Source organism: Cricetulus griseus, chromosome 3 (assembly GCF_003668045.3).
Source record: "Cricetulus griseus strain 17A/GY chromosome 3, alternate assembly CriGri-PICRH-1.0, whole genome shotgun sequence".
NCBI classification, from domain to species: Eukaryota; Metazoa; Chordata; class Mammalia; order Rodentia; family Cricetidae; genus Cricetulus; species Cricetulus griseus.
Window position 1 is genome coordinate 52,886,600 of NC_048596.1, and position 13,230 is coordinate 52,899,829.

General features: G+C 50.4%; 1 protein-coding gene across 9 annotated transcripts in view; it reads right to left on the reverse strand.

Annotated features, from left to right (window-relative positions):
* Nrxn2 (neurexin 2) overlaps positions 1-13,230 on the reverse strand; it is a 103,611-nt gene that overhangs the window by 63,755 nt on the left and 26,626 nt on the right. For 5 of the 9 annotated variants that reach the window (XM_035442011.1, XM_035442013.1, XM_027408476.2 and 2 more), the window contains 2 exons: positions 9,811-10,112; positions 1,717-1,740 (listed from right to left, as the gene is read on the reverse strand). In XM_035442011.1, coding sequence (XP_035297902.1) covers positions 1,717-1,740; positions 9,811-10,112 — 326 coding nt within the window. Of the gene's footprint in view, positions 1-1,695; positions 1,741-9,810; positions 10,113-13,230 lie in introns of all 9 variants that reach the window. The other 4 variants (XM_035442012.1, XM_035442009.1, XM_035442008.1 and 1 more) reach the window with 2 other exon arrangements.

The following is a 13,230-nucleotide window of genomic DNA, read 5'->3' on the forward strand; positions in this document are numbered from 1 at the left end:
GCTGGAGAGGCATGGTGAAGGAAAACATACAAAGGTGTCAGCAAAGGCTCAATGTGGCTTCAGAGTTGACTCCTGAGGGGCATAAAGGGCCTTTCAGGCTAGACACCCCAGCTTTGATACCTCCCTGCTCTCTAGCCTTCCAGCCAGGCAGATCTGGTAGGCCAGGCAAATCAGGCAGCTGCCCCAAACCCCACCCACCCCCTGAGAGCAGACACGTCCATCTGCAGGGTCCCCAGCCTGGTGTTCAGTCACTCTGCATTATTAATAGGCAATGACTAACCGGCTGCTGTGGAGCCGGAATTGGGCAGGCATGAGGGAATCCCAGGGGAGCTCACACTGCAGGGCCTGAGGGCACACACTCTGAGGCAGGCAAGAGGAGGATGGGGCCCTCCCAACCCTTGCTCTGTCTCACTGCCTGTGGTACATTGCACCTGCACTGAAGAGCCCCACCAGCCTGCCTCCATACAGAATCCTTAGCAGAGCCCATCCAAGCCTGCAGCCCCCATTCCCACCAGCACTTACACATGCAGAGAAGAGAACCAGCAGTCTCCCAAGCACACAGCATGGCTTCCCACTAACACCCCTAAATATCACACCAACATTTACACACAGTCACACCCACACACCAACACACACCAGCTGCCTTTACACTGACACCCACAACAGCATTCACCAGGAGGGAGCCCAACCCAAACACAGGAACTTGGCAAGGACAAGGACAGCTGCCCCCATCCTATCCCTTCTGGGACTCCTCCTCTCATGCCCTCAACAGGGAAGGAAACCAAGCCCTGTCAGAGGCCATGCAGGAGAGGCAGGGTACACAGGGGGTGGGGCTGAAGGGGAAGGAAGACAGTGTGGAACACAGTGTTAGTCAGAGCAGCAGAGCAGTAGGGGGGGATCTGGACACTATCCCTGGTGGGGGGAAGATCACTCATGCCATGCAAAATGTGAGGTCAACAGCTGGGAATCCTCAAGGCTGGGAAGTAGGGGATGACAGCCAGCATAGGGCACCCCTAAATTGGTATGAACAGGTGACTTGAAGGAGGTTCCAAGGCCATCCCCTCTGGGGAACATGCCCAGCTGGCTGCCACTGGAGATGGCACCCCCAGCCCTCTTTCCAACTTGAGGGACCCCTGTCTGGAGCCGACAGTGAGCATAGCGTAGCATGTCATGGGATGGTGTTTTCCATGGATTTTCAGGAGACCAAGAAAGAAACCAAATCAAAGAGAAAAAACAAACTAAACAAAAACAAAAGCAAAAAAAAACAAAAAAACAAAAACAAAAACAAGGAGCAGGGGAGAGAACAGAAGAAAGTACTTGAAATAAGCTCAGCATCGGGCTAGTCTAACCAGAGCTGATGAACATGGGGATCTGCCCCAGGTTTCTCAGGCCAGGAACCTGTCAGGAGGCAGGCATACAGGGCAGGGCCCCACCAAACGCCTGAATTTCCATTTGTCTTTTGGACTTGAGTTTGGATCAAAAGAAAACAAAAGGGAAGGAGAGAAACTAAAAGATAAGGAGTAAAATTTAAAGGTTGTCTGGGATACACACACAAAAAAAAAGAAAACAAAAAGGAAAGAAAAGCAATCAGAAGAGCAAAAACCAAATGAGGAGAGAGGAAACAAAAGTGGGAGAATCGAACAGTTAAAAAACCCACGGCAAACCAAACGGTAAGACAATTAGAGTGATATCTACCAGATAATGCAGTTTGTTTACCATAGCGTGTCCAATCCCTGCGTGCTTCATCGGAGAGGGGGAAGGGAAGGGGGTGTCAAAAACAAAAGAAAGAAAGGAAAAGAAAAGAAAAAGAAACAAGGACGACAAAAGAACAAAACGAAAAGGAAAAGAAAAAATAAAATGACCAACTGTGAAACTCCAGGAAGGAGGCGATATAGCCATATGTATTTGCTTGGTTGTTCAAACCCTCCCACCACAGGTTCAGTAGAAGTGTTTAAAGAGAAATTATAATGGGAGGAAGAAAGCACACACACAAAATTAAACCCCTTCTTCTCCCAACTCCTCCCCCAGCCCCTCCTCTGGATTCCTCTCCCCCTCATCCCCTCCCGAAGGACGGCTGCAGAAAAGGGGAACAGTTAGAGACCTTGGTTAGTAAAGAAGAAAACAACAACAAAAAAAAAAGAAAACTGGACCAAGAAAGCAGAGACTTGAAGATGGCCGACATTCCGCAGATGAGACAGAAAGTTAGTTCGGTTTTTCATTCATACCTGGCCCCACCTGTCCCTGCCCATCCCTTGGTCCCTTGGGTTATAAGCGTGTTAGTAACACACACAGAGTTGGCAACGGGGGGAGGGGGTTTCCAACAGAAGGGGGGAGGCAGGGTTAAGAAGCAGACCCAGTATGCAGGATTAGTAGTCCTGAGATGTTAGGGAGTTAAGGGAGGGAGAGGGGGGCACAGGGGTGAGAAGGGGTGGGCACTGAGTCAGGAGTGGACGGACGGCTTTGTTGGCTGACTGGTCACCCAGATGGCTTTCCAGAGAACTGGCTGAGGAGTGAGGTGGTGCTGGCCAACTGGCTGACCAGTGGCCATGTTGGGTTAATGAGTTAACTGGTTGGTGACAGGCCAGCTGGCTGGCAGGCTAGAAGAGTGGGCAACGCCTCTAGAGAATCACAGGACTGGCAAGGACAAGAGGCGATTTCATTTGAAGGCAAAAGACAGCATGGGAGGGGACATGGGTATCTGCTTTTCCTGGGGATGGAGGGTGGGCAAATAGATCCAGGGATCCTTGGGGGAGAGAGGTTCCCCCTCCATTGTTTCTTTTCCTTGAGAACTTAAGAGCGAGTGGGCCACCATCACAGTGGGGTTGGAGAGGGGAAGATAGCCCTCCTCAGGCTGCAGAGGGCTCATGCCCACACCGTCCCAACCTTCCCCCCTCTCCTCCCTCCTCCCCTTTTGCACCTCTGTCTGATTCCTCCTGCCTGCCCACTTTGACTTGTCCAGAGGCCCTATTAACCCTTTCCCAAAGATCCCCAGGCTCTTCAGCCACCCTCCCTGCTCTCTTATTTTCCTGTGAATAGCTAGGTTTCCCTTCAACACCCTGGAACAGTCTCCCAGGAACCAGGCTCCTTCCATGGATACCCATAGACCCCTAGACCTCCACTTCCAGAGTCAGAAATTCACTGCCCCTTGACCTGTAGAAAAAAGCACACAGAGGCCCAGCACCTCGGCATTCCCTTCTTCTCTAAACCATAAGCCACATTCTTTTACCTTCTCTCTGCATAGCTTAACTTTACGAACTTTCTAACTCCATTTCTTCCTCCCATTGCCAAAGGCAATATCCACCTTCAGAATCACCTGGTCTTTGGAGAGGACCAAGGCAGCTGTAGTGAGTATCTTCAGAGATGGAGGGATACAATTGCCTGATGCCCATCAAATACTAAGCAGCAAACTTGAGACTGTGATGGGGAGTGGCATTCTAGGGAGCTGAAGAGTTCTTGTAACCATGGGAACAAGAGTAATTGATTAAGACAACTAATAAGGGACTTATATAATTAAAAATAACAGAATTCAATATTAAGATGCTAGAAGTGCTGAGTAGCAAATATTAATTATTTGCTATGGGGAATCAGTTTACATAGCAAGAGGAGTCTAGTCACAAGGGCAATGACAGGAGTGAGGTGAAAGCCTGTGACAAGAGGATTCCTACTGTCAGCTGGCAGGACTGTCATGAAATGAAGAGGACCAGCTAGTCAGAGCAATGACCAATCAGCCTCAGGGTAGCCAAACTGATGGCACCCCAAAAGAATTGTCTGATATCACTGCAGCTGCTGAATAAGGCTGGGGAAAGATACTACAAAGAAAAATCCAAGGACGGTTCTGCCTTGTTATAGAAAATAAAGGTGTGTGTGTGTGTGTGTGTGTGTGTGTGTGTGTGTGTGTGTGTGTGTGTGTGTGTGTGTGTGTTGGGGGGATGTCAGTATTCACAAAGGAAGTTCCAGTGTTAATGGAAATAACAGTTGGTTAAAGACAGGACAAAGAGAGGAAAGATGTAAGTTCAAACCCTAGGCCTTCAACTAATTTGTCAAAAGAACCAGACTCCAAAAAACAGCAAGGCCGGGACAGATGAGACCAGAACCCCTCTGGACATAGGAGTGGAGGATGAAGACCCTTGTGGTGATCAGGAGGCTCCTACAGTGGAATCCTAGAATGGAACTTCTGTCAGAGGCTCTTCCTGCAGTACAGTGGCCCACACAGAAAGGCCCAGATCTAGAAAACTAATACTTGAGGCTAGCAAATAAACCCTAATGCTTCTTCTGCTTCTAGAGCCCGGAAGCACCAGCATGGCAGTGGCTAGGAATGAGAAGGGCGTCCCAGCCAGAGGGGAGTCAGTCATTAAAGCAAAAGAACTTACAGTGGCTAAACAGCTTTGGAGAAAACTATAACCCATCTCCACCTTGAACTCTGAGTGCAGCCCCAACCCCCTAAAGACACCAAGAAGAGGACTGCAGACACAAACCTCAAAGTCTGGGCTGAGGACAGCCTGTGCATATGCACAAGCACAGCAAGACAAAGGAAAGGTGCTCGCTCTCTCTCTCTCTCTCTCTCTCTCTCTCTCTCTCTCTCTCTCAAGCTGGAAGTCGAGGTACAGATCATTCCAATAGTCTTGAGATTTGAGAATGTCCAAGAATGTCAAAAGTCCAGGAGATGACAGCCTCCTGTGCATTTTTTGAAGATAACAAACCACCAACCAACTTCAAAGGCAAAGAAATGAAGTGGCTTCGAATCAGATTTCAAGTTCCATGGCCTCCTAACTCCTACCCAGGCAGGCCCCAACAAGCTTGTCTTGTGAGGCAGATCAGAGCCTCTTTCAAGAAGACAAAGGGTATCTCAGCATTGTTTTTGTTTGAAACAGAGACTTCATACATAGCTCAGACTGGTCTCCAACTCATGGCAATCCTCCTGCCTCAGCCTCCAGACTTTGGAAATTGCAGGCATGCACCCCCATATCCAGTGATAGTGCTCATATGAAGCAGTTGGATATGGTCATCTTGGACATGGGTCCTCATTTCCAAAATCTCAACAACTGGGTTTAAGGAGACTAAATGATCAGACTGGTATTTCCCAGTGAAAGAGTGCTTGGCTAGCACGTGCAAGGTCTCAGGTTCTAACCTCATACTGTGACTTAAAATGAGAGAATCTTCTTGAAGAAAACCAGATGAATCAGGGAAAGAACTTAGAGAAATAAATAGGTCTAACAGTTGCTCGCATTAAGCCCTTGAAGGAAGTGATGAGAGGGCCAGAACTCAACACAGCAAAGAAGAGAGCTGGCTCTGGGATGGATCGAGGGAAGCTTAATGAAAAGGTGCCATTTCAGTTGAAGAACTGGTAGGAAAAAGAAAGGCAACTAATGGTCATGGCGGCAGCGAGTCCTTCAGTGCCCACATTGTGCCAGGCAGTGTGCTGCTTAGTTGGTAAGACATCTGCTACAGCCTGTTAGTCATCAGGAGTCCCTTCCCACTTTGCCTATGGGGAACTGGAGCTCAGAATTTGTATAACTTGCTAACAGCTACCTGACTCAAATCCCAGCTCTTAGACTTTGCTAGCAGAGAGTGAACGGGTGGTCTCCTTGGGAGAGTTGTGGAAAGGAAGCAACGAGCAATGTACACAGGTCCAGAAAATTGTAATCTAGGATGTAAGATAGGTTGTATGCTGTAAGGGATAGGATCAAGAGAACAGGGCTCCAAATGTCTGGGGCCTCTATCCTCAAGTGGGAGCGTCACTTCCCGGAGTACACAGGGGTCTTCATCCATGGAGATTCCATCCTTAAAGGACTGCATCCTTGGGGACTCAATGCTCAGGGACTCCATCCTTGAGGGCCCCATCCTTCAGGAAGCCATCACCTTGGTGTCTTCATCATCAAGTGCATCCTAAAACTTCCATCCTTCAGGACTCTATACTGGGAGATGCCTTCTTGGAAGACTCTACCCTTGAAGATTCCATTCTTCAGGACTCCATCCTTGAAGATACCATCCTTGAAGACTCCATCCTTGAGGGTCCTATCTAGGGCCATCATATCCTTATAGACTCTATCCTTGGGGAATTCATCCTTGAAGAACTCCATTCTTAGGGCCCGGAAGAGATTCTGAAAGTGTCTATACTGAGAAAAGGCATTGTCTGAGCTGAACAAGAAACACACCATGCGATATTTTGGTAGCCATCTTGTCTTTAAAGTTTGGTGTTGGCCAACAATAAATGGTTTTGCATAATCTTTTTTTTCCTAAGACAAGATTTCTCTGTAGCTTTGGAGCCTGTCCTTGAACTTGCTCTGTAGACCAGGTTTTGCATATTCATATGTTGTAGTGGGATGTATATAGGGGTATGAAAGGTGAATGAGTCTAGGATTAAAACAAGATTTCAGGGAACCCTCAGTGGTAATCAATTGATCCTGCCAAGATCCCCCAAGAGGACTATCACAATAGTTTCAGGAGCTGAGTTCCAAAGGAGAAAAGAAGAACATGTTGTCAGGATCCGGTCCCAACTGCTGTGTTCCAAGACCATCTACATGTTCTAGGGATAACCACCTAAACCAGAGGTGTTTGGAGCTAGACTTTGACCCACTCCCATAACTAGCAGAAGCTGGTTTGGGGTCAGGTCCTTCCAGAAAGCCAACTCACAGCCACTCCCGTCACACAGGGAAAATAATGGAGAAGTTGCAGCACTCTGGACCCTGGCCATCTGCCCTGTCATTTCTGTTTCCTTTACTATCCCACACGATGTTAAAGATGGAACCCATGGCCTTGCTGCAAGACAGATCAGCGTCTGTCACTGAGCTACACCTCCCATCCTGATGTCATTTCTCTTATTATGTCCCTGGCCTACTCCCCACCCACAAAACTTGGGGGAGGCAGAGCACTGGTGAAAGCCACGTCACCCTCTACCACCCATGTGATTATAGCAGTATTCTTCAAATCCTAGGACATCATCTGGACTCTACACACTTGGATGAACAGGATATCTCCCCAGAGGCACCACTGACATCTGAGGTCAGATGATTCCTGTTGTGGGGCTGTATTACAAACTATAGTGATAACTCAAATCCTGGCCTCTACCCACAAGATGCCAGTAGCACCCCATGCATGAGTTATGATGACCCAAAAGGCTTCCTAGCATTGGCAGAGTGTGAATGAGTGATGAAGAGACACTACTAGAGCAACAGGAACAAAGAAGCTTCTCTTGAAAGTGTCAGAAAACAGGCAAATAAAGGGTTTGGCAATGGTTAGGCAGCAAATCCAGAGTATAGCCTTGGAGCTAAGCCAAAAAGAATTCCCCAAATATAGTCCTGCACCTCTTGCCCATGGGTATAAAATGGGTTCTAGAGTGAAAGGAATTCCCCAGAAGCCCTTTGTGAAGAGGGTTCTCCATCAAGGTCTTTAAGTCGACACTCCCTGTGACCCATTACCCCCACTTTGGGGTCAGCATGACCTGTCTGAACTCTGAGTCATCTTGTAGAACAATCCAGTAGAAGAGAATTTCCATCCATCATCAACTTGTACCCATAACTCTACACACTCGAGAAAGAGATGAACATGGGTCATTCTCTACACTCTGTGCTGAGGTCCTGTGTCAGTCACTGCATCCATGAGAGTGGCTCAGCACTACCACAGACCTCTCCTTCCTTTTTGGTGGTGTGATTCCATATATATATATATATATATGTGTGTGTGTGTGTGTGTGTGTGTGTGTGTGTGTGTGTGTGTGTGTATGTTCACATGTGTGGGCAAGAATGCACATGACACATGTGTGAATTCATGTGGAGCCTGAAGCTGCCACTGGATGTCACTGGGTGGCTTCCTTGTTGAATAGAGCCTCTCACTTAGCGCAGAGCTTGCCCACTATGGATAGTCTAGCTAGTCAGATTGTCCTAGGGATCCCCTGTGTCTCTCCCCCAAGTGCTGGGATCACAAGTGGCCACCACAATTGCCCAGATTTTACAAGGGTTTTGGGGAACTGAACTCTGGTTCTCACACTTGTGTGTTTTTCTTCCACATAGCCATCTCCCCAGCCCCTGTTCTGTTTATTTGGAACAATTCCATCCTGTCCCAAGAGCCGCAAGGGCAGGGAGCATGTCCTTCTCTACTCTGTGTCCAGTAAGGCTCACCATAGTTTTTGGCCAAATGGTATGTAGATGAAGATTTGTGGGCTTGCAGTGACTAGCAGAAGATAGCAGCAGTGATGGCTCTAGACCTAGGGACAACAAGGAAGGGAGCAAAAGGCACCTAAGATGGCATATTTCCGCCCAAAATGTGTGTGACACCTGAAAGCACTGTACACACCTGATTGCTCTGTTGGGAATAACACGCAGTGTGGCATTCTGGCTGGGAAATGGGGTGATAGGACACAGGGTGGGGAGTGCTGCATGGAGGAGGAGTAACTCTACAAACGTCACTCTACAGAGCATGGGAAGAGGAGCACTAAGAATAGGACTGCAACAGGACGCTGCAAGCTTCCAGAAAGGGCAGTCACCATTGGATCATCCCCTAGTGATGTTAAATAAGAGCAGGTAGGAGGGACAGAAGGTCAGCCAGAATCTTGAGCCCTATTGAGGGGCTTCCAGTGGGAGAAAGAAGAGGAGATGAATGACAACAGAAGGTTTACCACCACCTAACTAGAAGCAGGAAGTCCAAAGACAATTGACTAGCAAGAGACCAGCCATGAAGCCCTGGGACACAGCCTCCACACTCAGGACTGCTTGGTGTTCTTGGTTGCATATAACCATGGAAAGAGAAAACTGCAACAGCTTGCTGCCCACCAGCTACAAGACAGGACCCAAAAGAATGAAGAACTGGGGACCCCAAGTGTAAGTGAGCAGGGAAGCCATTGTGGGGAAGTGGAGACAGGAGCCCCCAGGGAATGCACAGGGGCCTCTCCTACTATCGAAGAAAGCCCAGTGTGATTAGACATGGGGACTTCCTAGGGCTGGAAACTATCCACAAGACTCCTGTTTAGCAAAGTCTGGCCAGGGAGATACCTAATCTGTAGTAGCCGCCATGGAGGGACCCCGAAAGTGGTGAAGAGGGTCACTCCTAAAAGGACTTACGCAGTGTCTGGAAGTACAGGGGACTGTCCTACATTTAGGAGCTGACCCGAAAAACCTCCTTGAACCCCCCTCTGCAAGCTGGCTTGGCCAGCAGAAGTTAACATGGCCATGAAGGTAAGCCTGGCTTTGTCAAACAGGAAGAAGAGCAAATCCTCCCAGGGAAGCAGGGCCAGGTGCCCTCCCTGGTTCTGACTCTCTCACACATTTGCTGCCTCCATTCCCTCTCAGTGCACCCCTGCCCTGGGAAAGCCCCATGGAGAGAAGACCATATTCTGTCCCCATTTGTATCTCTGTTTTCCTCAGTGTCCTGCTGCTTTCCCTACAGGACCCCTCCCCACCCCACGGCACACCAGGCCCTCATTCAGGCCCCAGCTCCCTCCTCCCAGTCTGCAGAGCCCTCCTGCCCATCACCTGCCCTCCTGCCTATTACCCGATCCCTGAGCACCAGGCTTTGAAACCCCAGCTGCTCCCACCAATCTGAGCCCAGCCCTACTCCTGGCCTCAGGCTCCTGCCCAGGAACAGCTCTGGAGCCTCCTCCTAGTTCAACTGCCTGGTTGATAAGGTCTCAGAAACCTATCACACAGCTGAGGCCACACCTCAGGTTCACACAGCCCCAAACTCTATTCTTCTCCAAAACCAAACCTCACTACCCAGCCCTGCTCTCCCCACCCCACCCCAAGGCATCCCTGTGTCCTCTACGTATGTTCTGCCCCAGATACAGCTGACCCCTGGCCTTCTTCCTGCTCCCCCTACCTGGCGCAGGTTTCGGGTAACCCGGACGTCGTGCCAGGCGTTGTCGTTGAACTTGCCATTGACGGGTTCCACAAGGGCCTCGAAGGCACCCGAGCCTAGGTTGATGACCAGCCAGACAGCCCCGGACTTGAGGGACAGGTTGACGTAGTCAGCCGACTTGCCCGTGTGCAGCATCAGCCCGTTGCGCTGCAGGGTGCGGAAGGCCAGTGTGATCTCATCAGTGCTGCTCTGGATCGGGTTATGTGACAGGTCGTAGCAGAAGAATTCATTGCCCTTGAAGGTTGCCACAAATTCCTCCTTGCCTGGACGCCATGGTTTGGGAAAATGGGAGAAGGCTGAGTGGGTGGGGTACGCCAGAGCCTCCCCCTTCACCTCCAGCAACCCAAGCATGGGTCCTGGACACTGGAGTCCTGTGGTCCCAACTCTAAACTTAGGCCCTCTTCCCCTCCTACATCCTGTCAACCTGGACCCTGCTGTCTTTGCTATCAAAAGTCAACTTCCCCCAGGTCCATTTCCAAAGCAGGAGGCTGCTAAGTGGCTCTCACACTGACAGCTGACAATTAAGCTGCCACAGGGCCAAACAAAGCTACAGGCTTCACCATCTCCTCCCTACCAATGCTCTCAACCCCTGCCACCCCAGAATAAAGGCACATGGGGGAGAATCAAGAGACTGCCTGCCTTCTCCCTGGGAGTGCCTCCTGAGCAGCCCAACTTTCCTCTGCCTCTTCTTTGCTAACAGCTATTCTCAGTACCCAGGGACAGGGGCAGTTTCAGGCCTCACCATAAATGATGAGACCAGGGGATATGACACAGGGGAAGGCAAGGCAAGTGACAGGGATATACACCAGGTGACAGGCCATTCTGCTGCACTTACATGGGTGCTCACCATGCCAGCTCTCCCTCCTCTCCCAACTTCTTCCTCCAGCCTACGAAGTCCCACAGTGCCATGTGTATGACCATAGATGCCAAGTGAGTGGCAGGGGAGGGCCTGGCTCTCATGTGTGCATGCCCATGGATGTGCCTGGCCTGTGTGCACATGTGTGAGTATGTGTATTTATGTATGTGTACACATAATCACAGCATACAGCCCTTGTATGTGTATAGCATCCAGCGTGTGTGTGTGTGTGTGTGTGTGTGTGTGTGTGTGTGTGTGTGTGTGTATGTGTGTACATGGACACAACACCCAGCTCAAGGTCCTTTCCACTGGCACTCTTTAGGTGGAAGCCATAACTCCTGGGAGGGCCATAGGGATTGCTGGTGGTCTACAAGTGGATGGCAAGTAAAAAGACCGTGACAGGAACCAGAGAGTTGGGGTCCAGCCCCTCAACTTCACACACCAGAGCACAAGCCCGGGGCAGAGAACCAGATTCCAAATCAACAGAGGTGAGAAGCCCTGCACCCAGGGCTATCTCTCTGTCAGCAAATACTGATCCTGCTATCTGCCTGGGTGGTTAAGAGGCAAACAGCACTGTGTCATGAGGTTCTTTAGGAAGAGGATTAACTAGCTGAGCTTCTCCTGAATGTTCTCAAGGCCCAGGGAAGAGTAAGCACTGTGTGATGGGCACAGAAGGCCATCCCCCCCATACCCTGGGTCAGGGCTGAGCAGCAGTTCCATGTATGAATGTGAGGGTCTCTCATTGCAGATTCTGTAGACTCTTCTTCAGCATACACAGCCTGCTTCTCTCCCTCCAGGCAGGCTGCCCACACTCTGCCCCTACTGCATCCGGATGCCAAGGCACCAGCTGCTGCCCCAGTGCCTGGCATAGTCCTCCCTGCAGCTGGCAAGGTCTTGTGTCCTGAGGCCACAGGGCAGCAAACTGAGGGGGGTAGAGCATGGGCCACATAGGGACACTCTGAATCCCTCCCTCTGTCTATTTAGGGGGCCGGAAACAAAGGTGAGGCAGCCAGCATAGACAAGGATGTGTTTAATGGTGATGTAGGAGCCCAGCATGGAAGGGACAAAGATGGACCATCAGTGGGTCAGAAAAGAAAAGGAGACGGGGCTGTGAGGGAAAGAGAGGTCACATGGAACCTTATCGATAAAGAACAGGAGGAAGCCCTGAAGGGACAGGTGAGGAGGAGAGCCAGCCAGCACGGAAAGGGGACAGGGTCCTCTGGGGAACTAAAGCCAAGGCTTTCTGGGGCTTTATTGTTTCCATAGCAACCAGGCCTGCTGCTCAGACACTGACAGAGCCAGGGGGCTCAAGAACCAGAAAAGGGAATGCATTTGACCTTGGTTTTACCACCCATACTGTTAGCCCCACCCAGAAGTCAGACCTCCCCGCCCACCCCTTCACCTTCACTGCGGTCAAAGCAGAGAGCCAAACAGAAGGACGAGAACATAAGGCAGCCACCTGAAAAAGTGATTGGGACCAAACAAAAGAAGTCAGAAAAAAAGGGAGAGAGGCGGGGCGGAGGCTGGACCATGGCTGCCAAGGTGAAGAGCAGAAACGAGGCCTTTCCTGGACTCCTCAGATGGACCCAGGGGAGGAAGCAAAGCCATCTATGCTACAAGCCTGAACAGACTGGACCCCAGTCCTCTTGGCCCAGAGATGGAAAGACACTAAGCTATCAAAGGGAAACTGGATGCTTTTAAGGAAAGGGGTGGAAGGCAGACGGGCTATTGAAGCAAGATAACTGAAGACAAGAGAGCAAGAGAGGGAGAGACCAGAGAGAACTTGATGGAGCTGAGGTAGGCCCTCAAGGGTCCTGATGGGAGTGGCGCTTCAGGGATCAGAATGTGTGGTGTGACCTGGGGAGCTCCTCAGAGCACTAGCTGGATCTGTGATGCTCAGATCCTGAAGCGCCAGGGGGCGCTTTCCTCCATCATCCATGCAGGCCACTGCCAGGAACTACAACTCCCATCAGCACCTGAGAAATTACAACTCCTAAGTGCACCTGATAGGGATGAAGGGAAGAAGTCATTGCTAGTACTTGTTTGCATCTCCACAAGGGAGTCTGTGGCCTCACAAGGGTTCCTAACAAAACTGAATGTGGCCAGAACCGACTGGGTTTCCATGTGCCATGAGAGGGAGGGACACAGCTGCTCCCTTTGCAGACCCAACTCAGAGGCCTCCTCTGGGAAGATCTCCAGCCCCCTCTGGCCCCTCCTGGCTCTGGGGAACTACAGCTGTGTGTTCTGCTCATTTGGCACTCACTGCCTAGTGACATCTTGTACAGCTCCTTGGGGAGGAAATGTGATGTGATAAAGAAGGACCCAGGCGCTGGTGCTGGCTCCGCCAACCAGCTCTGTGACCTTGGCTAAGTTACAGCAGCTCTAAGCCCAGCTTTCTCCTCTGGAGGGGAAATGAAGGAACCACCTGTCAGCCTACCTCCCCGCTTGCTGCAGGAATGATGATGGACAGGACATACCTCAGCCCAAAGTGACTCTGCCCCTGGATGTAACTTTGTGGAGGTGCA